This window comes from Marmota marmota, unplaced genomic scaffold, assembly GCF_001458135.2.
Source record: "Marmota marmota marmota unplaced genomic scaffold, marMar, whole genome shotgun sequence".
Taxonomy (NCBI): domain Eukaryota; kingdom Metazoa; phylum Chordata; class Mammalia; order Rodentia; family Sciuridae; genus Marmota; species Marmota marmota.
Genome location: NW_026000185.1, coordinates 8464358 through 8491527, shown reverse-complemented (window position 1 = coordinate 8491527; position 27170 = coordinate 8464358). Strand labels below are relative to the sequence as shown.

Here is a 27170-nt window from a genome sequence, read left to right as displayed (position 1 = left end):
AAAAAAAAAAAAAAAAAAAAAAAAAAAAAAAAAAAGCATACACTTTGATTCATCCTTGATCATTTAATATGGTAACTAAAGGACCTACTGCTAGTTATTGTTTAAAGAGTATTTGGTTTGGGTTTCAGAATGAACACTGCTAGCAGCTTTGTGTTGGTAATTCTAGGGAATCTCAAGAAATGAATGGCCAGTGTGGGTTCTGATTAGATGACTGTCCAGTAATCAGCAGGACTCTGTGGAAACCTTGTGTGCTTTAGGCTTTCCTGAGATAAGAAGTTAGGCTATTGATAAAGAGCTCTGGATATTTTTTTTTTTCCCCAAGAAATCAGCTGATAAATGGACTTTGGAGCTTAGTGTCATGCTAATGCACAGAGCCCTGTAGTCAAGGGATGATTGCCTCATCTTGCCATTGCTGAAGGAGATGGGGGACTTTGCCTGAGAGCTCATACTGTTAGGACCAATCAGGTCTGACTTGCTGTTGTACATGATGATGGTGGTGGGAGGGCTGGATGTAGTAACTGGTTCCCTGGGGTCTCCTTTCCTGGAGTCCTTGAGTCTAGATCCCCCAGGGTTATGCCTAGACTCTGTCTGGGGCGCTGTCTGTCTCCTCTGTCTCCATGGCATCTGCTGGGTCCTGAGAAGGACAGTGGTGTGTGCACTAATATCTTCTGTCTTCTTTTCCTGGATGTCCCCATGGGGCTGCCTTTCAGGGCCTGTGCTTTGCCCCCTGGGGCAGTCCCTCTAACTGGACTTGTACAGTACTCCTTTAATTCCTTGTGCACCCGTGGCTGTCCTTGGCTATGAGCCCCCACTGCTCCTGATACCTGTCCAGCCTGTGCAAAGCAAGCAGGATCATGTACCTGCCCCTCCTCAGCCCAGTAGTTGTGTTGTGCTAGTTGGTTGCATCTGGGCCTCACCCCCAGGTTTTGTGGGTATTTCCAAATATTTCAGTAAGTGCATCCATCAAACGTGCTTTGAGTTCTCAAGAGTTTCCACATCTATAGAAATTAACATTATTCCTTTATCATCAAATGTTCAATTGGTGTTCTAATTCAGTTGTCTTTGGGTGGAGCATTTTAAATGCACTGTTGGGATCTGACTGTTGTGGAGATCCTCGTGTGCTGCTGGGTTGATGAGACTCTTCTGTGAGGTGTTCCTTCATCTTCCCTGACCACTTTGGCCCTGCCAAACTTCTCACAGGCTGGATGTTACTGTCTGCGCCCCTGGCTGCTGAAGCATGTTCTGTCTTTTTCCTCTGGTGGGTGTGTGGCTGGCTGTGATGTCTGTGAGTCCTTGTACTTTTGACGATGACTTCTGGTGCTCCCTTACTGTGGAGCAAGGCATGGGTGCCTCTGACTCCACCATTCTGTCCTTTTGCAGCTGCCCTCACCTGGGACAGGCAGGCTAGACAGGCACCTCCTTCCTTTGCTTGTTCTCAGTGTGTAAGTTCAATGGTATTTATTCTCCAGGAAGCCCCCGACCCCCAAATTTTTTTTAATATTTATTTTTTTTAAGTTTTTTTAGGTGGACACAATATCTTTATTTTACATTTATGTGGTGCTGAGGATTAACCCAGTGCCTCGTGCATGCTAGGCGAGCACTCTACCACTGAGCCACAACTCCAGCCCCCAACATTTTTTTTTAACATTTATTTTTTTTTGTTGTATACAATACCTTTATTTTGTTTATTTATTTGTATGTGGTGTTGAGGATTGAACCCAGGACCTCACGCATGCTAGGTGAGCACTCTACCGCTGAGCCACAACCCCAACCCAACATTTTTTTAGACTGAATAATCAGGGTCTATAACTTGGTGGGTTGGAATGTGCTTGAAGTGGTGTCGCAGTTGTCGCCATTTCTCATCACCTGCCTCAATCTCTTCTGGCTGGTGGAAGCCTCTTGCATGGCTCCTGAGTTCTGTTGGTGGAACCAGCAGCTAGGAGTTTGGTTTCTTTGTGCTTTGGTGTGACAATGGGCACCATGCTTAGCTGGCACAGTTCTAGAGACTCCCAAGGGTCTTGTTTCTTTTGTGGGAAATGAAACACAAGCACCACAACCTGGGGCCATTTTGAATGGATAGAACGAAAGTTTTTGTTTATTCTTCTCCTCCCCCCCATTTTTAGTTGTAGATGGACACAATATCTTTATTTATTTATTTATATGTGGTGCTGAGGATCGAACCCTGTGCCTAACGTGTGCTGAGCTACAGCCCCAGCCCAAGTTTCTATTTCTTTAAATAAAGCTGGGCTGAGGATGTGGCTTAAGTGGTAGTGCGCTCGCCTAGCATGCGTGAGGCACTGGGTTCAATTCTCGGCACCACATAAAAATAATAAAAAAATAAAGATATTGTGTCCACCTAAATAAAGCTGGAGGTGGTGGCCCCCACTTGTACTCCCAGCAGCTTGGGAGTCTGAGGCAGGAGTTCAAAGTCAGCCTCAGTAACTTAGCAACCCAGGGAAACACTGTCTCTAAAAAGGGCTGGGGATATGGGATATGGCTTAGCACCCCTGGGTTCAATCCCCATTACCCAAAAAAAAAAAAAAAAAAAAAAAAATGTGATGCTTAAAATTCAAATTCAGATGATGGGCAGCTGTTATCCAAACATCCTCCAAAGCTCACACTGAGGCTTAGTCAGCAGTATGAGGTGTTGTGTGGCCATCAGCAGATGGGTGAGTCCCAAGGCGGGCCTGGCAGCCCACTCGGCCACAGCAGCATGGGTGTGCTGGCAAGCACTCGGGGTTGTTGTTGCTGCTGGCAGTGGGTGATACTCCACTTTGCTTCCTCTATGTCCTCACTTCACTTTTGTGTGGCTATTTAAAGGGTTAAACAGCTTTTTCTCTTTGAAACTCAAGAAGCTCACCAGCATAAGTCTTGAAGGGGTCTTTGGGCCTGGGGAGTGGGTCTTCTCCAGGTGCTGGTGTGTTCTTTCTGTCTCTGCTTGATCTTCAATACTGGGGAACTCCTCCAGCAGAGCCTCGCATTTGCCCTATGCTCCAGTTTTCACTTCTGCATTTTGCCAGATCCATGTGCTTGCTTCAGTACTTCTCTCTTTCTCTTGAACCTTCTACTGTCTTTTAAGTGTGGAGATCAGGGTGCATGTGAGTTTGTGGAAGCCCTGCCTTGCAGTTCCACATCCCAGAAGGATCCCTGTGTGCTGCTATCAGCACTCCTCCTCCCTGGGTCCAAGGCAGGGCTGATCTGACTTTCATCTCACTGACTTGTCCTTTCCAAGAATTTCCTTTCTTGAAACTGTAACTTGTGGTCTTTCCTGTGGCTTCTCTGCTAGCAAACACTTGGGCTCTGCAGAGTAGCTGGACACAGTGTTGCTGTGGACTCACTGTTCCTTTCTCTGGGGTCATTGTGCTGTACATTGAGCTCATGTTGTACTTTTTAAAGAGACTACCTGCCTAATGGCTCTCAAGGCTGCCAGACCACATCATGTTTCCTGGTGAGGCTCGGGGATTTCTCCTCATCTCCAGAGCTTGCCATTGTCAGTTGTTTTGAGATGGGGTTCCTCTGTGTTGCCCCAGCTGGCCTTGAACTCCTGGCCACAAGTGATTCTGATCCTCTGGTCTCAGGTTCCTCAGTAGCTGGGACTTACAGGCACATGACACTGGGCCTGCCTCTGTGTATGGCTTTTCTTTCTTACAGTACTGGGAATTGAACCCAGGGACATGCTATCCGTGAGCTACATCTCCAGCCCTTTTATTTATTTTATAATTTTGAGGAAGGGTCTTGCTAAGTTGCCCAGGCTGGCCTTGAACTTGGCTCCTTCTGCTTTAGCCTCCTGAATCACTGTGACTACAGGCATGGGCCGCTGTGCCTGGCTATATATGACTTTTTGAAGTGTAAGATTTTTTTTATATATATATTCTGGATATAGGTCCTTTACCAGTTATATATAATTTTTAAAAAATATTTATTTTTTTTGTAGTTGTACATAATAACTTTTATTTATTTATTTATTTTTATGTGGTGCTGAGGATCGAACCCAGGACTTTGCATGTGCAAGGCGAGCACTCTACTGTTGAGCCATAACCCCAGCCCCAGTTATATATAATTTTAAGTATGCAAATACTTCTTCTGATCTGTGTCATGCCTTCTGGTATTACTAAATGTTGTCCTTTTGTTTTTAGTACTGGGTATATGAATAAAAATATAATATAATATAATATAAGTGTATATTTATAATATAAGTAAATAAGTAAGAAGGCCTGGGGATATAGTTTATTTATTTCAAGACAGGGTGTCATTAAGTTGCCCAGGCTGGCCTCCCACTTGGGATCCTCCTGTCCCAGCCTCCCAAGTGATTGCAATTACAGGCAAGTTCCACTGTGCCCAGCTAATGTCTTTTTTTCCCCAAATATTTTTTTAGTTGTAGATGGACACAATATCTTTTTACTTATTTTTTTCTGGGGTGCTGAGGATAGAACCCAGTGCCTCACGCATGCGAGGCAAGCACTCAGCCATTGAGCTACAACCCCAGCCCCTAGCTATTTTGAAGTACAGAAATTTAAAGTTTTGTTGAGATCCGACTTGTCCTTGGCAGCACAGCCTGGTCTTCTTCCTGAAGAGTTGTGCCCTCTGTATCATCCAGATGTGAACCACCCTGTTATACTTTTGTGAGCCTGATGGATGTCAAGGGTCTGTCCTCCCAGAGACCCAGCACTGCTGGGAGAGCATGTCTGGGTGGTGTGGTTTATGCTCTGCATGAATGTTCCAGGCCCTTGTAGGAGCAACCTCCTGTCCTTCCCATTGGAGTCTGGCTGTCAGCTCCGAGAGCGAGGATCTTACTTCCATGGTGCAGGATCCTCAAGGACACCACCATCCTGTGGTTGGAGCCACTCATAATGACTTTGGTGGCTACCTTTGCCTCTTCCATCAGAAGCATCAGTGGCTTCTACTTCAGCTCTGTACCTTTCTAGCAAGCTGCTTCTGTGTGGTGAGAAGGTCCAGTGCATAGTGTGTGCCCTCCCCAACTTTAAGAAGGCTGTGGGTAACATATTCTCATTTGGCATTTGCAGGTGAAGGACTTAACTCAGTACTTGGATCCCAGTGGGCTCGGCGTGATCAGTTTTGAAGACTTCTACCAGGGCATCACAGCTATCAAAAATGGAGGTCAGTGGTCCCCACCGTGTCTCCACCGCCTCTCCCCTTCCTGCACTGCCCCATGACCACCCATCCTGCTCCACTCCTTGCCAGGTTCCTTCCTGTTCTTTTCTCTCCTTACCCCCGTCCTGCAGAGTTGACAGACTAAACTGCTGTCCACAACTTTAGGAAGCTGCTGACCTTCCCTGAGTTTTTTTGATGAAAAATTTCAGAAATACTCAAGAAGTTGTACAGGAGCACCTATGTGCATTTACAGCAGCATCTGCTGGGTTTTCTTACCATGTCCTCATCTGCATGTCTTTGTCTGGCAATCCATCTATTTAATGGAGAGCACTTCAAGTCAGCATGCTCTGTGCACCCCCTGGACAGCTCAGTATCCATACTGGTCCCCACTATTCAGAGTGTGTTTTCAGGCTTTGATGAAGCATCCTGTGGAATGTGCACACCTGAGTGTGCTGGGCTGTGCTCTGACAGAGCTGGACACTCCACAGGCTGGCAGGGCTGCTCTCAGCACTCCTTCTTGCCCTCTCCTGTTTCCTTAGAAAGGCCTTGCCTCTCCTGAGTTTCATGTGTGGAAGCACATTGTTCACCGCATGCCTCCTGTCTACTCTCGTGGCGTGTGAGTCTCTTGTTCTCCCATGGTAGTTAGTGTCCCTCTGCATGCTGTCCCCACATCCCCATGCTGCTGCAATGGGCACCTACTCTGGGCTGTTGGAGTAAAGCTCTGAGGACCTCTCTGTATAGTCTTTGTGTGGAATCAGTTTTCCTGTCCTGGGAGTAGCTAGCAGCAGTAGCCATGTACTGGGTGTGAGCCCAGTGTCCTCACAGTGGTCTTGCCACTTTACACTCACCCATTGCCCCACACACTGTCCCTTTAAATCAGACTCTGCAACTCTGCTGGTACTGTTCCTTCTCAAGCCCCTGTCTCCTGCTGGTGGTCTGGGAACAGCAGTAGGGTGTCTCACTCATAGCCTCTGCCCTCGTGCTGCACATGGGCCCATCAGACCTTGGCAGGGGGTAGGAGGTCCATGGTCACTGAGTGTGGTCAGGTTCAGGATGACCTTGGATCTCAGGTCTTTTCAGTAGCTGTCTTGTCTGTCTCTGCCCCATATTCTAGCCTGGCAGTGTCACTAAGGGGCTGGGTTTCCTGAAACCCTGAGTTTGCCCTGTCTCCCATTTTTATCCAGACCTGTGCAGGCACCAGCTTGGCCTTGAGCACTCCTTGGTGCTCTAGCAAGGGGGTAAGCCTGTGGGTAGCAGCATGAGGGCTCCTGGGCAAGGCACCGCTTTGATCAGTGCAGCAGGCGGGGACCCAGGTGACTGCAAGGCCAGCCCCAGAGCCCTCTTCGTGGAGGGTGGGAGACAGGAAGTGTGATTACCAGAGAGGGACCCTGGCCAGGGTTTGATTTCTTACAGCACCTTGATATTTCTAACAATGTTAAAAGTGTTTTATCCATTTCTAATTTAGGTTATCCATGAAAACCAAGGTATCAGACAAGTCTAGTAAACACTTTAAGTCAGCTATTCCTGCAAAAGAAAGAGGAAAAAAAAAAAAAAGGAAACAGATTTTATTTACTTTGAGACAAAGTCTTGGCAGTACTCTTGCCTCAAGCCTGTCAAGTTGCTGGGATTATAGGTGTATGACATGGCTGACTGTGGATTTGCCTCATTGTTATTCTTAAGTAACATACTGGCCCTCTGCAGGCATCTGGGTTGTTGGTGGTACCTTAACCCTGATTCCCTGGAGCTGGCTGTCTGTGGTGGGACCCTTCATAGCTCCACCCGAGTGGGGTAGAAGGGTGATGGGTACACGGGGCAGGGACCATGGAAGAGACTGTTTCAGCCCAGCCACAAACACGCTTTGCACAATGCTAGTGCTTAAATGGAGTATTTATGTAACCAAAGATTGACTGAGCCACTTTGGAAGACCAGGAGAGGGAGAATGAGGTGGAGTGTGTTAATTGTCATGGGCTGTGCCAGAGCCTCTGTAGAAAAGTCTAGCACTTAAGAATTCGTGGGAGGGAAACAAGACAGCATATTTCGATGGGGAGTGGTCAGAGCTGCTTGTGCCCTCAGCCTCTCAGCATGGTCACTTGCTGGCCGTGGAGAGGTGTGACAAATGTGTGAGAAGTAGCAGGAAGCAGCTGTGACTCCACGTGCTTTCTGTGAGCATGGTAGCTCTTCCTCAAGACTGCTCCTCTCGTCACAGACATTACAGTGACCTGTCTGCCTCAGTGGCCTGCTGAATGCTATGCACTGGCCTCTGCAGGTTAGTCACCTTGCCCTGTCTCACAAGGCTGGCAGTGTTCTGTGGTCACATTCCCTGGTAGTCTCAGCACCCTGTTGGCTGTGTGCTATGTGTGTGGCTGGTCAGGGAGAGTCCAGACCGGACTTCCTCTGATTTGGGCAGTTGTACTTTTCAGGTCTCCTGACAAAGTCAAGTCTGGGAGGAACAGCAGCCCCTAGGGCAGTGGGTATGAGTGAGAAAGAGCTGAGACAATGGCATCTTCTTCTGGATCCTGTTGAGCTGTGGGACTACCTGGGGGCTTGACTTGGGTGACTGGAAAGAACTAATGGTTATATCCCCAGGCCCAAGGTGTTGTGCCTTGGGTGGCTAAGGCCCACATCAGGCTGCAGTGAGCTGGCCAGCCCTCTGTCCATCCTTTCCAAGAATGTGGCCCTCTAGCAGGAAGACTACCAGCTTCTGACCCAAGGCTGGCTCCTGGGTCATGTGGGTCTTGAACCGGCAACTGTGTCTGTCAGTATAACACTCATAAAGAAGACTTTGCCAGTGTTCAGGCAGTAGGTGTCCACAGGCGTAGGCGGCCAGGTCAGGCCAGGCCGTGTGCTGTGGGATCTTCTCTGTGAGAGAACCAGCCTTAGAATTCCAGCCCAGTCTCAGCACCAGCTTGGTGGGCCTGCTCTCAGAGCTGATGTGGGCTTAGGGAAGGAGCGCTAGTGGGACCACAGATGTGGGACATGCTGCTGCTGGGGCTGAGGCAATGGCTTTGCTTCTCTGTGTTTGTGATTTTGAGACTTTGTTTAGATTTCATCAGGGAGGGAGAGTGAAAATATGAACAAGGCAGAGGTGGTCCTGAAATTATTTCATAGCATGTGTGAAAAAGGAGCGAACACATGATAGCCCAGACTGCCTTCCACGGATGCTTTTCAGACCTTGCCTGGAGCCTGCACAGCTGCCGGCACTGGGGACTAGCAGAGGCTACGTGATGTGTTGACCTAGTTTGCAGGGAAGTGCCAGGAGATTTTACTGTCATGGCTACAGGCCTTGTTTCAGAAACAGTGAGATAGGGAAGGACTTGTTACAAATAGGCTATTGCTCTGGCTCATGTACACCTCAGGCTCTGGAAGAATAAGGGGAATGGGGGTTAGAATTTTTCAATTTTAATTGAACATTGTTTCATTCTTACAGAGATAGCTGATATGAGGATACAAACAATACAAGCTGTGCTCAGGTCTCCCTGGGACTCTGAGGTTGGGTGCCACCCGAATCACGTGTCCAGGTGCTGGAGTGCTGGCTGTCTGACACTTCTGAGTTCTGAATTTCCGTTTAAGAAGTGCAAGCACTCCAGCATCCAATGGTGGCAACCTGCCAGCAGCAATCTGACCTGTGACCAAGTGTGCAGTCCCGTTGCCCTGGGAAGATGGGCCCTCCAGTGCTGCAGAATTCTAATGGTCCCATCTGTGCCAGTGGCATCTGCGTCATGAGCTTGAGTAGTTCTGCTGCAGCTTGCTACAACCAACTTACACCAGTGTGGGAACCTTGGCCACTATGGTGGGGTAGGGCCGGGTCTGCCTGAAGAGCCAAGCAAGGCTGGACTTGAGACCTTGTTACTCCTGGCTCCCCAGAGGTTCAGTCATACACCCCAGAATGCTGCATTCAGCCCCAAGAAGACTTGTGGTTCTTGAAAACCACAGAGGACAACAGCATGAGTTGCCACGTGTGTGAAGGTTTTAGTTTGCACACTGTCAGGAAATAATTGTCATGATTTTTATTGAGAGACATCTAGAAACTGGATGGGGCAGTAGCATGCCCTTCTGCTCCATGGATGCCCATCCTTGCTTCCCCATTAACCCAGACCTTTTGGGTTGTGGCAACTATGTGATACTCACCCACGTGGTCCAGATCACAGCAGGAACCTTCTTTGGTCCCTCCAGCCTAGCTGCAGGAAGCCATCCTATTTCAGAGCTTCTCCCAGGAGAACTTGGCACTCGAGAGACTTGACTCTGCTTTTTCCATATGTGGCTGGTGTCAGGTGGGTCATGGTGAAGATGCTGAGTGAGTGGTTGATGTATCTTGACACCAGGAGGCAGAAGCTGCCTTGCTGCTTCTTGCCCTGTGTGTCCTGCCTCTGCCTCAGTTCCCATGGAAGGAGGCAGGCAAGTGCAGTGGGATCCATGTGTTTGAAGAGCAGTGAATTCTGTCTGTCCCTCATGAGTTTTGTCTATGAAAGGAAATGTGCATTTTGGAAGATAGTCAAGTACAAGAGGGGAATGTAAACTGCCTGTGAGTTCAGCTGCAGGATGGGTGTGTCCTGTGCTGGTTCATGGAGCCCGTGCCTCCCCTGTCACCAGGGGTTTGGCTCCTAAGTCTGGATTATTAGTACCTGGCATTCTGTAGAGTCTGAAGGGCTTGGTGCCTTGCTCTTTTTCTTTGGCAGTGGTCTTTGGTTTTTATGAGGAGTGAAGTTCTGCTGTTCTTCCCTGACACCAGTGCCCAGACTTTGGTGGAACCCCACTTCCTGGGGATGTGGCCTCCAATCTCGCCCTGCTGGCCTCTCCCCTCTTGCTTCCCCCACAGCAAACTCCAGACCCTCCCTACTCCTGACTGTGTGGCACCTTGCACCTCCGGAGGCTCCAGTGGTCTCACCAGTGCTGGATCTTGTATCCACAGAGTCTAACAGCCAGCTGCCCAGCGTGGTGCCTGCCCAGGATGAGGATTCCTCAACCTGCGCTGATGAGTTCTACGACTTCGTCACCTACGAGGCAAGTGTTGGCCCAAGCCTGATGTGTAGCTTCTTCCTCTTTGTGCTGCGTCCTGTTCCAGGGCTGCCCCTCATGAGGGATGAAGCATCTGTCCCATCTTCGCACCTGGTTGCGGGTATTTGGGTGTTGGACTCTGAGCTCTACGGGCCTTTCACTCCCCACACTATTCCTGGGCTCTTGCAGGAGTTTCCCTTGGGCATCTATGGAGCAGACGTTGGGTGGGCTGTCAGGGCTCTGTGGTGACAGCACTGTCACCCTCTGCATGCAGCAGAAGTCTGCAAGATTTGAAGAACTTTCAAGCAGTGTTTATGTTTGGGGACATTTGACTTAATACCTGCGTCCTGCTCCACTGTTCTCCACCTCCTGCTCCCAGGTGTATCCAGGGTGGTCATGATAATGTGTCTCCTTAATTGTGGGTCCCTTGTTGCCAACATAGCTAGGGACGTCACGGTGAAGAAAGACAGACCCTGTAAGCATGTCCAAGAGGCAGGAGATCTGGTAGCTGGGTCTGGAATGCTTGCTTCATTTATTCATTTATTTATTTTCAGTATTGGGAAATTGAACATGTAGCCTCATGCATGTAGGCAAGCACTCTACCTACCACAGAGCTACATCCCACCCCTTTTAAAAAGTTTTGAGACCAGTTGCTGAGGCTGGCCTCGAACTTAGGATCTTCCTGCTTCATCCTCCCAAGTAGAATGTTTTCAATACAAAATACATGGAGCCTATAGTCCCAGCTGCTCAGCAGGCTGATGTGGGAGGAGGATTGCTTGAGCCCAGGGTTTGAGGGCAGCTTGGGAAACATAGTGAAACCCCATCTCCCCAAGGAACAACATGGAGTTAACCTAAGCCCTCCAGCCGTGCCAGAGAGGCTGGAGGTAGCAAGCACTAGCCCTAGTCAGCCCTCTGCAGTTTGCTAAGGCAGCAAACAGGCTGGACTTTGAACCCTGTGCTCTGAGCCTCAGCTCCCTTGTCACATGATCAGTTTTAGGTTTACTGAATGGAACCAGCAGAAGCTGTCCATTTGTGTGCACCCTTCTGCCCACGAATGTCTCACACTGGTGGGACTGTGCTGGTACCTAGTCACTAACGAGGAGGACACAGCTGCCTTGGTGTTGTGCTTTCTGTGGTTCTGACCAAGCGAGGGCATCCTGCCAGGCCTCCTCCTCCTATAGTACCTTGGAGCTTGAGCATAGTGTGTTGGCTTCTCTCAGTCCTGTGTGTTTGCGTTTCTCCATGTCTTGCTTTTGGGGGTTTCCAGGTGTGATTTTCAGACGAGCAGCACTAAATACCACTGTGAAACTTATGAAAAGCATCTACTCTTAAAAGAATGGAAAGCTTGCACATCACATAATCATAAAAGTCTCACATGCTTTTTGAGTGCAGAAGGGCATTACTTCCATTGACTGTGCTTGGAGCCTTGCTCCTGGTCATCTGCAGGGATCAATAAGCTTTGCCTGGTCTTCTGAAAATGACTCCAGTCAGAATGGAGTTTTCTAACTGGGAATACTGTGTGCTCTAGCCCAGTGCCTATGGGGTACAGGTGCAGTTGGCTGCTCAGGAGCTGCAGCTTCCCCGGGACCCTTGGGCTTGTGCCTGTAAAGGAGGAGGCCATTGACATGGGCAAGTCAGGGAGGTGGGGCTGATATTGCCCAGATTGTCCTGGGAGGGAAGCTTGTCTAAGTCTTTCTAGAAGTGCAGTGGGCAGTTGCAGAGAGGAGAGGCCCCCCCAGATGACAAGACCACCCAGAGGGGTCCTGGCCACGCTTCCTAGGTGCTGCCTCCTGCTTGCTGGTGTCCTTAGAGAGGTGATGGAAATGTGTCCTTAGTACAGACTGTTATCAAAGCGTAAAACAAAAGCCGCCTGTTTTGGGCCCTGACTGTTTGTTACAGCCAGCAAGGACATCTCCTGGACTTTGCCTCTCCCTTCCTGGCCTGGCCAGCACCAGCGATGGGCTTAACAGAGCATGTCTGGGAGCAGTTAGGTTGTCTCGTATGCTGTGATGTGGCTTCCGGCAGGCACACAGGTTTTGCAGCAGCCCAGCATGAGTAGCAGATAGGAAGACCACACTGAGTGGAGAGAAAACAGCAACTTGGTCCACGCGGAGGTGCGGTTGGGAGGCTGCCCTGCTGGCACACCCTCCCTGGAGCCCATGCACAGAGCCAACCCTGTGAAGGTACCGGCTAACATCTGAGGGTAAGAGGCAATGCTAGTGTGTACTGTGCCCAGAATTCAGCGTCTCATGGAGGAGGAAGGTTCAGGGAAAAAGGAGCCGTGACCTGGATTCGGGGGAGCCACCCGCAATGGCCTTGGACCATCCATCTTCAGCTTAGACAATGTATTAAATCGTGAAATTTTCTAAGAAGTGCTTTGGATTTTTCAAGTGAGTTAGTAATAGAAGTTGTTGGCATAGACGTGCTAGCTCCTGGGCCAAGCTGGGTCTGTCTGCTGGCAGGTGTGGTGTGACCAGGGGTGCTGTACTTGGGGTGCGTCCATGGCTGTGGGTAAGCAATATGCTCCAAGATGCTCCATTGCCTCTCTGGAGAGGCCTCTAGGAAACAAACTTGCTTCCTGGTTCACTGAGTGTGTGTGTGGGATATGCTGCAGTAGCTGGCTGTAACCATGCATCTTGGCAGGGAAAAACTAGGTATTCCTGCCCTCCCAGCTCTCGGCCTCCTGCCTGACTGGGCCACTTCCTATGCCCTCCCTGGGCTTCCTGTTTCTGACTTAAAGGCTCTTTACTATCCCTGCAGGAAGACCCAAGTGCTCACAGCAGTGCTATGTGGACAAGACCAGCAAGACCCTGTTGGTGCCTTGTTTGGAACAGATAGAGGGACAAGTCTGAGCTGAATTGACCTGTCACATGCAGGGCTGGGCCACCCAGTGGTAGATATTGCTTCAGGTGCGAGAGCCTGAGGCTGGGCAGCGGCCACCCTCCTGGGTCTGTCTGAAAGGTGGGAGGCCGCCTGGCACATGGTGTCCCTGCCAGGCTCGCAGGGCAGTCAGAGTCTGTAGCACTGTGCCATTGTCCTGTGTCAGGATGGCGCTATCTGTTCCATGCTGCCCTGACCGAACTCTCTGTGACATGAGCAGCTTCCAGCGCCTGGGCCTCCCTCCCTCCCTGGAAGGAGAAGTGCCTGGTTCCCACTGCGATCTGCATTTGAGGAGAGAGTGCTTACGATGTCAGGGTGATCGGTGAGGAGCAGGGTCCACAGGGCCAGGGACAAGCACGGGGCTCTCTAGAAGTGTTTGGCTTTCTAGAGGGCCCACCTTGAGGTAGAGGCTGCTGCTTACAGGAAGCCAGCTCTGTGGGTTCCTGGTTGGGATCTGACCTCATGGTTCTTGCTGCTGAGGGTCAGGTGTATAGCTCTGCCTGTTCCCCTGTTCCAGGACTCAGTGCTTGGTGCTGGCTTCAGGGGACTATCCTTGTGAAAAGGGGTAATGGTCTTTTTGGTGGGGAGCACTGGAAATTGAAACCAGGAGCACTTCACCACTGGGCTACCTCCCAGTTCTTTTTATTTTAATTTTGAGATAGGGTCTTCCTAAGTTGCTTAGGACCTTGCTAACCTGCTGAGGCTGGCCTCAAATTTGTGATCCTCCTACTTCAGCCTCCCAGATTGCTGTGATTATAGGCATGTACCCACCATGCCCGGCAAATGGGCAACATTCTTTTGGAAAATTTTCATTAAATACTGAAGAGCTGAACCTGCTCTTTTGTTGATAATCACATTTTGACAAATCTAAGGAGGGTTTTTCAAGTGCTGGTGGGAGAGTTTGTAGCTGCACCTATGAGTACTGTTCTGCTAGCAGCTCTCCTCAGAGGCTGGAGTTAGGCTTTGTGTCCTGTTCTGGTGCTGTCCCCCAGGGGACAGCAGGCTAGCAGGCCAGCCCAGAGCCCTGGCCAAGTGGGGTCCTAGCCTGCCTTATTTGGAGGGAGCTACTCAGGGCAATGAATGGAACTGGAGTTGACACCTTGTAAGGTGACTTTTTTTGGGGGGGGGGGTGGAGTTGGGGGTATTAAACTCAAGGACACTCAACCACTGAGCCTCATCTCCAGCCCTATTTTATATTTTATTTAGAGACAGGGTCTCTCTGAGTTGCCTAGTGCCTCGCTATTGCTGAGGCTGACTTTGAACCTGGGATCCTTCTATCTCAGCCTCCAGAGCTGCTGGGATTACTGACCTGTACCATGCCTAGCCTTAAGGTGACATTTTGGTTTTTATTTCAAAGCAGATTCTTCCTATGGATTCCTTAGTTTTTTTTTGTTGTTGTTGTTGTTATTTTAGTTGTTGATAGACCTTTATTTTATTTATTTATATGTGGTGCTGAGAATCGAACCCAGTGCCTCACACAGCCTCAGCACCCCTTAGGTTTTTTTTTTTTTTTCCCAGTGCTGGGGATTGAACTCAGGGCCTTGTACATGCAAGGCAAGCACTCTACCAACTGACTGCGCTATATCCCCAGCTCCCCCTTAGTTTTTTTTTTTTAATGAATTAATTTTCTTAGATTCTGGAGAAGGTTAGGTTTCCCTTGAAAACTTGAGGATGTAATCTGACACCCAGAGTTGCATATTCCATGTTGTTCCCTATCTTAGTCAGGCTTTCTACCCTCTAGAGACTGGTGCCCTCTCACATTAATTTCTGTGCTTTAAAAAGCCCCTGCCTGTGTTACCTGCACTCCTGTGAGGTGGCTGCCTCAAGGCTCTAGGTTGAATCCCATGGCTTTCAATGGTGGGTGAGGATGGAGCTGGGTTTCCCACTGGCCCAAAGGCCCAGGCCTGGTCTTGAGATGAAGCTCCAACGTTCAATGAGTCCTGTGGGTAGTCCTTGATGTCTTATCCTCCTTGTGATACCAGATCTGGGGTTTAAAGTGCACCTTTTTCCTGCTAAAACTGGAGCTTTTCTGAAGTCTTACTTGTTTACAAATCATTAACCTGAGATTGTGAGCATGAAATAAAAGCTGGATACTGCTCCTGACCTGCAAGTGCCTTTTAGTGAAAGTTGAGATTGAATTCCATTTGATTTGAAAATGTCCTCTTAATGATTCTTTAGTTTTAAGTTCATTTGTACAGACTATGGATGTTATTGTCTGCTGTATGCCAAGCCTATGCTAGGTGCTGGTAAGAGTAAAAACAGACATGGCCAGTGAAAAGCAGATGATCAGCTAGAAGCTGGTGAGTTTTTAGACGCTAACCCTTGACTGCATACCAGAGTAGCAGTCTGGACATAACAGCAGTTGATGGTGACTCTCCAGTGAGGGCCCTTCTCGCACCACTGGATGTGAACTCCTCGGTCGTGAGCAGCCTTCATGTCAGAAGCCACAGGAGGGCTCTGCTGGGCTTCACCTGTGCTGTTGAGATACTTTGCGTCTGTCTTATGCATGCTTATTTAACTGACTAAAAATGATTGCCAAGTAGGGCTGGGGTTTTGGCTTAGTGATAAGCGCGCTTATCTAGCATATATGAGGACCTGGGTTGTATCCCAGTACAACCAAAAATGTTTGACTCCAAGTGTTTTTGTCTGCTCTTGTACATGTTTCTATTTTTTTTATTTTAAAAAATATGTGCCAGGAGCCATGGCACACGTCTATAATCCAGCCTCTACAAAGGCAAGAGGATGGGAAGTTCAAGGCCAGCCGGGGCAACTTGGCAAGACCTGATCTCAGAAAAAAAAAATAATAAAGGGCTGGGGCAGCACAATGGTAGAGCACCCCGGGTTCAATCCCCAGAACCACATACATACACACAAAACCCAAAATCAAAAATTCCCCAGAATGGAAGAACTGTGGTACTGGGATGTGGCTCAGTGGTGGAGTCTGTGCTTACCTTTATCGCCCCTGCCCCCACTTCCCCGCAAAAAAAAACCCCAAAAAACAGAACCTGACTCCAATCCTGTTTTATAAACTATCATCTCTATCTAGAGACGTGCTTTGAACTTCTGCTGGGCCTGTATGTCCTCTGCAGCAGCGTCACCTCGCTGCCCAGGCTGATCTGTCTGTTGGTGTTCTTTTCCAGGCCAACGAGGTGACGGACAGTGCGTACATGGGCTCAGAGAGCACCTACAGCGAGTGCGAGACCTTTACTGATGAGGACACCAGCACCCTGGTGCACCCTGAGCTGCAGCCTGAGGGGGATGCTGACAGCGCTGGTGGCTCAGCTGTGCCCTCTGAGTGCCTGGACACCATGGAGGAGACTGACCATGGTGCTCTACTGCTCCTCCCAGGCAGGTGTGTGCCCACTGCACCTCCTAGGGGACTGCCAGCTGGGCAGATATGGTCCATGGATTGTGCTGTTCGGCAGTTCCTGCCTGTCATCACAGAGCCACCCTGCTGCCCAGTCTCTTGCACTGCCTCCTTGTGGGAGGTGCTTCTCCTGGCAGTGAATGGCCTTGGCTTCGGTGTCTCAAAAGACAAACCCTGACTTGGTCTCCTATGTCTTGTCAGCACACTTCTTCGGAGTTGGACAACACAGTGCTCATCAGATGTCTTTGTGGCACCCTATCCATACTACCTGTTCTGATCCCCTGCCCTGCCCCCAGGGTGTCCCAGTTATCCTGTGTTCGAAATTTTTGGGGAATGGCCAGGGTGCTAGGAAAAGGAAGGACCAGCCCACATAGACCCTGGAAACAGCCCTGTCTCACCCCTCACTGCTGGGAGCCAACACAGCTAGCAGCCCAGAGCATCTGCATTGTTTTTTCTTCTTGTACCTCTCCTCATTTTCAGCACTCATCAGTGTGCACAGCACAGCCCAGGTGTTACAGTGTTGCTGGTGCACAGGCCTGAGTACCCATCCAGTTGGCTCTTCAGAGTGAAGAGCTTGTCCTGTGGGAAGCCCACGCCCTCACCAGGGTGCCCCCAGCCTCCTCCTGGGCATGTTTCCTGCACAGCAAGCCCTGCCACCTCACCTATATGCATGTACGCAGGGGTCCCTTGTAAGCACCCATCTTCTTTGATCTAACCTTCAGGTTTTGAGACGCATTTCGTTTTGGAGCATAGGCATCTATCATTTGTTCCTTATCATTAGGGGATCCCATCCCACTGGACCAGTTTGCCACAGTTTTTAACCTGATGGAATGTCAAGGGAGTTAAGTTCCTTCCTATTTCCAGCTTTGAGAGTTAAGTTGCTGTGGGCACTGTGTGTCCCTGGAAGCACTATGGTGGGTCACTGGGGGCACATACTGCAGTTTTGAAGTTCCCACAGCTCTTGCAGTCACGGGCAGCTCACAGACGGCTGTGGGTCCCACTGTTCTCTGTCGCCTGAGCTCTCCCCACAGGGAGCCTGCAGCTCTGGGGCAGCAGTGGCATAGCCCAGAGTCTGGGAGGCTGTGCACTTCTTCCTAGGATTAGTGCCCCCTTGAGCTCCTCTTCTGTGAAGCACCCACTTGTTTGTTGTCAGCAGGCTTCTGTGAGAGGCCAGGTGGTATCTGGCAGTGGGGGAGCGTAGGCAGGTGTGCCATAGCTACTGTCTGCAGAAGTAGCCATGGTAGGGTGTGGCCTGCCTTGACTGTCAGGTGGGCTCTGTTGCCTCAGAGCACAGAGTGGTGTAGATGTGAGTCCTTAGCACCTGTGTTACGGAAACTTTCTCCTTTGTTGGTCTGCCTTTCATTTTGAGGAGCAGGTGTTTTTAGTTTTATGATAGTATAGGTTATCCATTTTTCTTCAGCAAAATTAGCATCTTGCTTACTCCATAGTTATTATGATATTAGTATCTGCTTTCTTTAAAGCTTGATTCTTTTGCCTTCATGTTCAGGTATGAACTTCTACGTAGCTGGCTTCTGTGTGTGGTGTAAGGTGGGGGTCATTGCCCAGAGAGACATCTACTGGAGCAAGTTGCCTTTTCAAGTCTCCCCTTCACCTACGGTCCTGTGAGGTGGCTATGTGGGGGCTGCTCTGTACTGTCTTCCTGGGTCGAGGCCACTCTGAGCACCGAGCTCACTGTAGGGTGCAAGTCCTTTGCCTCATTTTTCACAGTCTTTTTGATCCCTGGGGTCCTCTATATCTGCACATGTTGAGAACTAGCTGTGGTTTGGGGAGATGAGTTGCAGCTGGGACGGTGATGGCTCTGCTGCACTTGGGCGGATCAGCACTCTACTGCTGGTGTCTATCCTTGTACGTGACCTCACTCTCTGTTGCCCAGGTCCTTGGGTTTGGGTGTCCCATGTAGGTGTGCTGTTCTGATGGAGGCCTGGAGGGATGTGCCTCTGGGGCTTCTGCCCTGTGGACGTGGAGCAGCAAGTGCAATTGGCACCTTGGCTTGCAGCAGGATGGAGGGAAGGACAAGCGTAGAGGGGCACTGTGGTAAGGCCTGTTAACTTTGGTTACAGTGCTCTTAAAAAGTGTTCTAGGGGCTGGGGCTGTGTCTCAATGTTGGAGCATGTGTCTTGCACATGTGAGGCACTGGGCTTGATCCTCAGCACCACATAAAAATAAATAAAGATATTGTGTTCATGTACTACTAAAAAAATATTTTAGGGACTGGGGTTGTGGCTCATTGGTAGAGCGCTTGCCTTGCATGTATGAGGCCCTGGGTTGATCCCCAGCACCACATATAAATAAACAAATAAAGGTATTGTGTCCATCTACAACTAAAAAAATTTTAAAAATATATTTTAAAAAGGGCTGGGGTTGTAACTCAGTGGTAGAGCACTCGCCTGTGCAGGGACCTGGGTTCAATCCTCAGCGCCACATAAAAATAAATAAATAAAGGTACTGTGTCCAACTGCAACTAAAAAATAAATATTTTTTTAAAAAAAAGGTGTTCTGGGCCGGCGCGGTAGGACACACCTGTAATCCCAATGGCTAGGGAGGCTGAGGCAGGAGAATCTGAGTTCAAAGCCAACCTCAGCAACTGCAAGGTGCTTAGCAACTCAGTAACACCCTGTCTCTAAATAAAATACAAAATAGGGCTGGGGATGTGGGTCAGTGGTCGAGTGCCCCTGAGTTCAATCCCCAGTACCAAAAAAAAAAAAAAAAGTGTTCTGACACAAGTTAATTTGAATTAGGTAGTCAGAGGTGAGGGAATGCCAGACCTGGGAAATCCTGGGGTGAGGTTTGTCTTGGGAGGGTTCCTGACCTGCAATGTTAGCTGCATAAACAGTGTGGTGCCCTGAGGGTTGCAGGACAACAGGCCGGTGTCTGGTTTGGGACATGGTTTTTGGAAATGCTAAAGTTGCAGGTATTAGAGGAACTTGCTAGTGACAGTGATCTGGTTGACCCGTAAGCTGATAGCTCCCATTTTCTGTGGACTCAGTGAAGGAAGAGTGTTTGGACGACCGAGTGCAAGATATCCTGTCACTCGCCCCTTCCTGAGGTGGGAGCAGGGCTCCTCCACCTGGGCCCAGGGCAGCTGTACCTGGCCCCATGGCCACGTGTGCTTGCCCCTGTGGAGTCCTCTCCCTTGTAGGAGTTCTCTCACAGGATCCAGGTGCCTGGCGATCCTGAGAAGCAGGAAATAATTGCCAGGGACCACCTCTTCTGTCACCATGCCCCACAAGGGGTCCACCTGTAGTTAGGGTGAGCCACACAGTTCAGTTTCTGGGTGACTGGAGAACATACTCCACACAGTAGGCACAGGCTATAGCACCCAGTGGAGGCTGGAGCTGTGTGTATGGAGCCCAAAGATGGTGTTTTCTCCTGTGTGCAGAGCACTGGGAAAAGGCTTACCTTAAAATATGTAAACTAGGCACAGTAACAGCTTAAAATTAACTTGTAATAAATAGAACAATTAAAACAATATACTATGGCTGGGCACGGTGGCACATGCCTGTATTCCCAATGGCTGGGGAGACTGAGACAGGAGGATTGCGAGTTCAAAGCCAGCCTCAGCAATGGTGAGGGGCTAAGCATCCGAGTGAGACCTTGCCTCTAAATAAAATACAAAATAGGGCTGGAGGTGTAGCTCAGTGGTTGAGTGCCCCTGAGTTCAATCCCTGGTACCTGGGGAAAAAAAAAATACTGCGGTAAAAAATATTTAATCCCAGCCACTCCAGAGGCTGCAGCAGGAGAATCCAAGTTCAAGGCTAGTCTAGGCGACTTAATGAGACCCTGCCTCAGCATAAAAAAATAAATTGACTGGGGATGCAGCTCAGTGGTTAAGAGCCCCTAGGTTAAATCCCCAGTTTAAAAAAATCCCAGGTGGAGGAGCCCTGCTCCCACCCCAGGAAGGGGCTGGGATTGTGGCTCAGTGGTAGAGCACTTGCCTGGCACATGTGAGGCACTGGGTTTGATCTTCAGCACCACATAAAAATAAATAAATAAGATAAAGGTATTGTGTCCATCTACAACTAAAGAAATATTTTTTTAAAAAATTATGTATTTAAAATGTAGGAATTGCTTATTTCTGGAATTTTTCAGTTAATATTCTTGGACTCGGTTGATCTTGGTTGACTGAAACTAGGAGAGAGAGGCCATGGTTAGGATCCACAGAGAGCTCAGGGTGCTTCCTCTTCCTGGAAGGCTCCTGTGTCTGAGGCCCTGGGCTCACCTGGCTGCCCAGGACTGGGCAATGACGTGCGTGTCTTGTGGATGTAAAACTGGGACTTGCTCCCTGTGAGGGGCACCATGTGGGCCTCCTGCCTGCTACTGGCATGCCAGTCCCTTGTGGTTCCCTCTGGCCAGAGGAGTGTTCTGTATTGCCCCTGAGCATCTCAGAGCTGGACCTGTATGGATCCTTTGCATGCATGTGGCTCTGCTGGTGCCTGACACACAGTGTCCTGTGAGGGAAGATGTGAGAAATCCAGTACATTTGGATGGTGCTGCTCTTTATTTGTCAGGCTGAGTATTTCATTAAAATCAACTTCACCTGCTTCCATGTTCTCCCAGGACAGTGGAGCTGGGCTGATGGCTGGCAACTCACTTGTGGGGAGGTGTGGTTGTGCAGCCAGGTGGCCTCTGTTGCCTTTGCAGGCCCCGCCCTCGCAGCCAGGCTGTCGTCATGGTGATGAGCAGCGAGGAACATTTTGAGGACTACGGTGAGGGCAGTGAGGCCGAGCTGTCCTCAGAGGCCCTCTGCAGTGGGGAGCTGGGCTGCAGTGACACCGCTTTCCTCACTCCCAGGTAAAGTGGCCCTGAGCTTACCCCCTCCCTCCCTTTTCCTGGGTAGTTATCCAGTGTCTCTGTTTTGGATTCTATATGTTGGTAAGAGAAAACTTTTTGTGTTCAAGGTGATGTCAAGTGCACCACACTCAGATTTTAAGTTTACATCTGGGTGGAAGTTGGCTGACATACCACCAATCACTGCAAACCTCTGAGGTCTCAGCAGCTCCAGGAGGCTTGAAGGTGTGCTTGGAACTTGACATGCAGGTTCTTTGGCACCTGGTCATGGACCACTCCATGGTCTGTGGCTTGGTTGGAAAGAGGTTTTAAAATCTCAAGCAAGTCCTCAGATACACTTGCTTGTAATTACCCAACGTTCCTAAACTCTCTGGAAAGTTGTGGCTTTGAATAACTGAACTATAACTCTTGGAGTGGGGGTGACACACCTACTTTCTCTTAGGGCTGTGCATGAGGAGATCCCAGCAGAGTTCAGAGTTGCCTGGCTTGACCTATTTGAGGACCTGAGTCTGCTAGAGGCTCCTATAGTTCTCCGCCACTGCCAACAGCAGAAGCTAAGAGTCTCTAAACCAGCAACCAGAAGAAGAGATTATTCCCTTGCCAGCCCTGTGGAGAGCAATGCCAGTAGGGCTGTTCCTGAAGCCACTGTGGGGTGGAGGTCCTCTGAGGTGTCCCTGGGGATGAGGCAGTGGGCTCATCCAGCTGAACTTGGCACTTCTGAGCCTGTATCTCTGTCCTGCTGTAGAGTTTCTTCCTTTTGTGTAGTTTGCCTCTTACCCAGAGTTTTCATTCAAAAGTAAAACTTCTGTGCTACGTTTAATGTTTTCCTTTCCACCTTTCCTTAAATTGAAACTTTTCTAAAAGAATTTCCACTAGCCTGTGAGCCCTACTGCCCCAAGGATGACCTCCTAACTTCTGCTTCTAGTTGTAGGGACCCCCTGAAGCAAAGTCACAGGAGGTCAGTGAGCATCCCCAGAGATGACATTCTGTTTCTCACAGTTCTCACACATGACAAACAAACAAAAAGCATGAACTGTTGGGCTGGGGTTGTGGTTCAGAGGTAGAACGCTTGCCTAGCATGCAGGAGGCACTGGGCTCGATCCTCAGCACCACATGAAAATAAAATAAAGAGATTGTGTCCACTTATAACTAAAATATAAATATGTTTGTTTTTTTTTAAAAAAAAGCATAAACTGTAATCCCAGCAGCTCAGGAGGCCAAGGCAGAGGATTGCAAGTTCAAAGCCAGCTTTAGCAACTTAGTGAGGCCCTAAGCAACTTAGCAAGACCCTATCTCTAAATAAAATATTAAAAAGGGCTGGGACGTGACTCAGTGGCTAAGTGCCCCTGGGTACCAAAGAAAAGCACAGCCTGTGAGCAACGCACTGTAGTGCATGGTTCTTGACACTGATGTGTAAAACGGTACAACAGGCCAGCTCCAGCTGTGGTCAGGGCTTGCTGCCATGTTGGCCAAGAGAAAGCTGTGAGCTCCTTCACCTTCTTGTTGGTGAAAGGTTGTGCTTTACACTGAAGCCATTAGCTGCACCAGTACTGTGCCTTGTCCAGGACAGATCTGGCTAGTGGGCATCACCTGGAGCAGGAGGTATGTGTCACAGGCTCCTTGGGGTGATAATGAAGAAGAGCACACGGGCTGTCTAGAGAGCCAGAATGTTCTGTCTGGTTCTTTTCCAGCATGCTTTCATCCAGTGCCCACCTCATCCCCGGCCCTCATGTGGCATCACAGATAACCCGACAGGCCCTCCCCTGTGCTGAACTGTCGCTTCTGTCTCTCTAGCTCCGACCCGCTTGCCTCAAAGCTACACAGCATCCTCACTGACGAGGCTTTTGAGTTTTACTGTAGCCAGTGCCACAAACAAATCAACCGCCTTGAGGACCTTTCTGCCCGCCTGAATGATCTTGAGATGAATAGGTAACGGATGCAGCACATCGCCTTGCTCTCTGTTCTGGGCTGAGGGAGACTCCCATAGCCCCTTGCTGGTGGCTCTGGTCTGGCCAATGCTGGGGACTTCTTCCCAGGCCCGGCCCAATCTCTGGAGCAAAGGAGGGTATCCAGACAGTGGGACTCTTCCTGCAGCCTGGCCCTCCCTGCATGCTGTGAGCTGTGCTTGCTTTCCTGTTCCCTCTTCCATCTGCACGAATAGCCTCCTGGCCATTGTCTTCTTGGGGGAGGAAATGAAGGGTCCATTGTGTATGAGGCTGCTTCCCACATTTCACTAAGTGATTCTCTTTAATTGAAATGGGAAATTTAAAGATTGGTCTTCAGAAGCATGGTTTTAAATGGCTTTTGGGAATGCCAATTTAGTCAGGGTTGTGTGTGCTCAGTAGGTCCGGCTCTGTGCTGTAGCCAGAGACCCAAGTACAGGGGAAGCCCAATTCTGCTGCTCTGTCTTAAACACCAGCCTGTAGCTGCCCCTTGGCCAGACCCCATTTGTGTCTCTTCCCTCCTGCTGTGGTTTACATCGCAGCCCTCCTTGTCCTGTCCTGTGAGCAGACCCAGCGTGGGTCGATGTTCAGGGAACTCCTCCTGCCAGTTCCTCACAACTTCACAAACTCACCTCTAGAAAGTTGTTTTTGCACATGGGCAAGCCCTTAGGGTAGGCTGCTTTGAGGGATGGTTACTTATGAAGCTTCCCACAGCAGTCCCAGCTGAGCAGAGGTGGTGAGTGACCACACAGGCTCCAGCTGGACAGACGCACTGTGGGCTATGGGAGGGTGGCAGAAAGGCAGACCTTCCGAGTCCGTCAAGGCCACCTGTGCTTCCGGTGGAGCATGCCCTACCCTGCCTGTGCCTTCTGGGCTTCAGCTAGGTAGAGTCCTCCCAACAGTGGCCTCAGTGGCCCCACCTTCCCCTTGTCCACATCTGTGTGTGCTTAACGCTCCTTCCTGTGTTTCCTGCAGCACCGCACAGCACAGGCCCCAGCAAGTGCCAGGCACATTGGAGAGAATGGGGTAACCCAGCCTTTGTAGTCAATTGGCAGCATCAGGGAGCCAGGTGGGTCCTGGCAATGTCAACAAGGCAGAGCAATCTGTGAGGGGCACTCCTGAGGAACCTGTCTCTGATGACTGCAGTGGTCCGCAGTTTGGAACTGGCCTCTACTTAGGGGAGCCCAGTTCTTACCCACCATGGTGTTCAGCTAGAAGTGCAGCTCTCGAAGAAGCCTTGGCTTGGCTGGGGAGGGCTGGTGTTCTTCCTGTGCAGAAGTGCCCCCTGCCAGAGAATGCATCTGAGTGCAGGCCTCTTGTGAAAGGAAATGTGTCTTGTCTTTCTCTTGCTGAGGATTCCCACGTGGAAGCCATCTGTTCTCATGCCAAGGATCTGCCTGAAGGTGGCCCTGGTTACCTGCAGGCCAGAGAACAGGCTAGGCTACCTCTTGGCGTGGCTAGAAAGCCCTTCTCCAAGTACCAGGAAGTCTGAGAAAACCATCCCTTTTGTAGAAACAGAAGTCTTCCTTATCCAGGGGTGTGTTTAAATCATGACCTCTGTTGCTAACTGCCTGTCCAGCTCTGAGGGTTGCTGGGTAGCCTGAGCAGTCCACCCTGGCCTGTTGTCAGAGAGTGTCAGGGATGCTAGGATTGCCCAACGCCAGCAGGGCCCAGTCAGGAGAGGAGCCACGTGGTGCCTCGAACGGGCAGTGTAGTGCTGAGCAGTGTGGCTGTGTGGCCAGAGAGCTCTGAGCAGGGCTGCAGGCAGCTGCCACCAGAGGCCAAGGGCAAGCTGTTGCCCACTTAGAGTGGGGTCTGGGCCTGTAACTGGGGCTGCCATCCCACAGGAATGTAGGCAACAGACTTCACAGGGGTGCTGCACTCTCGGGGATTGATGGGGCCTGCCTTTTAGAACCTGCTGGAAAATCACCCTGGCCACCAGGACAGCTGTTCCCCAGGAGTGGTCTTGTCAGAAGCACTCAGCTACCAGGCTGCTGGACAATGTGCTCCAGTGGAGTGCCACCAGAAGGCCACTGGGAGGCACAAATGCTAAGGGACTAGGAGGAGCCTAGTTCTAGTGAACTCACTCTGTCTCTCCAGTGCCCTCTGCTGGCAAGATGTAATACGAAACGCAAAAATGTGTGCTGGGATCCACCTACAAGCTTCAGAGCAAGTGTGAAGGTGAATTTGAGTCAGTGAACAGAGCACTGACGGGGAGGGGGCAGATCTCTTCAAGAGGCTGTAGCAGCGTGGCCTCCGCCTGCCACCATGCCAGGTGGGCAGCCCCTTTGCCTGGAGAATTATCTTCCTTGCCTGAGCTTCAGTCTGGCAGGTCACCCTGTAGGCTTCAGGAACCAGAAGGAGGGTGCATTTGGCCTTTGCCACTGTGGATCATTGAATTGGATGGACACTCACCCTGGGACTGGCCACCTCCCAGGACTCTAAGCCCCTGCCCCACAGGTATTGGGCCGGGGTGCTGCTGCCTAGGTCAGAACCACTGATGGGCCTAATGACCAGGCCTCTGGGCAGTCATTTGACTTCAGAGGTGCCTGAGGCAGGCTGCTGACCAATGCTGTGGACAGACATGGGCCCCTAGCCAGCTCTGAGCTATAGGCTGGTTGCCTTATCAGGGTCTAGAGGGTGCTGCCGCACCATCCTCGCTGTCCTGCATGGGTGTCCTGTGACAGAGCTAGGGGGCTGGGGGCTGCATGCCTGCACCCACTATCTCCTCCGCCTGAGCTTCCTGCTTCCTGCTGTTCCTCTCTCTGGTCCTGACACTTTTCCTGTTTGTTTGGTTTTTGCACAGCCCAGCCAAGCAGTTGTCCAGCAGGAAGGTGGCAAGGTAGGCAGAGCCTCGACTGCTTGCTGACTATACTGTGAAATGCATTGATAATCTTAGTTTCAAAAAACATTTTAAAAAGCTTTTTTAACAGTTACTCTTCATGGGGGGGGCTGGGGTTGTGGCTCAGTGATAGAGTGCTAACCTAGCGCAGGTGAGGCACTGGGTTGGATCCTCAGCACTGCATAAAAATAAATAAAAATAAAGGCATGGTGTCCACCTACAACTAAAAAAAAATATTAAAAAAAAGAAAAATAAATTACTTCATGGTTTGGGATAGAAGTCAGTGGAGGGAATGTGTTGTGGAAAGAATGTCCAGGGCCACGGATTAGACTGGGCCCAAGACTGGGAAGTATAGATTAGGACTTTTGGGTGTTCCCCTGTTACTGTGTGCTCCCTGCCTGGGCTGGAGGACACTACAGTCCCCCAGTGTATGCTGCAGGTCATCTCAGAGACCCAGTGAAGGCTTGCTGCTCCAGAGCCTGCTGCCCAGCCCATGCCTTCCTACAGTGTCTCTCCTGGCTTTCATACTGTAGAAAGTTCTAGCAGGCCAGTTCTGTGACAGTCTGAGATCCCCTGTGCAGGGTGTGGGGTGTAGACACCCTTCCCAGGACACTGAGGTTGCTTACTTGCCTCCACAGCCAGCCCTTTGTGGAGGCCAGAGGGTTTCCCTCCCATCACTGCCCAATTTAGGCAGGACATCTCCAGGTCCTGGGGCATCTCCCCCATACCCCAAGTTCCTTTGTTTCAGGGATCATATCACCTGGCTCTGTCCCCATCTTCCTTCCCCTTATCTCCATTTTTTTTTTTGCCTAGCACATCTTCCTGTGTTATCTTGAGAAAAGAGCTGCCAGGAGGTAAATCCCAGCCCCTTGGGAGTAGTTCTGCTCTGCCCATGTGGGGCCCTGGCTGTGAGTAATTTTCTTCTAGAAAGTTGGAAGCTGTTGCTTGGCTTCTGGGGCCAGGGTTGCTCCAGAGAGGTTTAATGTGTTTTTATTTTTGTTTCTTTGTGACAGTTTTTCCCTCTCGGGAAGTTTCTACAGTGTTTCTTTGTTTCTGAAGTTCAGAATTTTATGATGACTTTAATATTTCCACTAATTATAATGAGCCAGAGAAATGGGCCTGCTCCCCTTGGGTTCTGGCTGTCTTGCTGCTCATGCCTCCTGCCTCCCTCTTCATGCTGCAGCTCCTGTGGCCCTTGAGGCTTGGGCTCTGGAGCAGGCAG

General features: G+C 50.1%; 1 protein-coding gene across 8 annotated transcripts in view; it reads left to right on the top strand.

Moving 5' to 3' along the window:
* Rab11fip3 (RAB11 family interacting protein 3) overlaps positions 1 to 27170 on the top strand; it is a 61614-nt gene that overhangs the window by 22698 nt on the left and 11746 nt on the right. The window contains exons 2-7 of one of the 8 annotated variants that reach the window (XM_048789484.1): positions 5025 to 5118; positions 10022 to 10113; positions 16128 to 16339; positions 21017 to 21166; positions 22958 to 23092; positions 25913 to 25948. In XM_048789484.1, the coding sequence (XP_048645441.1) occupies positions 5025 to 5118; positions 10022 to 10113; positions 16128 to 16339; positions 21017 to 21166; positions 22958 to 23092; positions 25913 to 25948 (719 nt within the window). Of the gene's footprint in view, positions 1 to 5024; positions 5119 to 10021; positions 10114 to 12009; positions 12311 to 12382; positions 12498 to 16127; positions 16340 to 21016; positions 21167 to 22957; positions 23093 to 25912; positions 25949 to 27170 lie in introns of those variants that run through there. The other 7 variants (XM_048789485.1, XM_015491034.2, XM_015491033.2 and 4 more) reach the window with 7 other exon arrangements.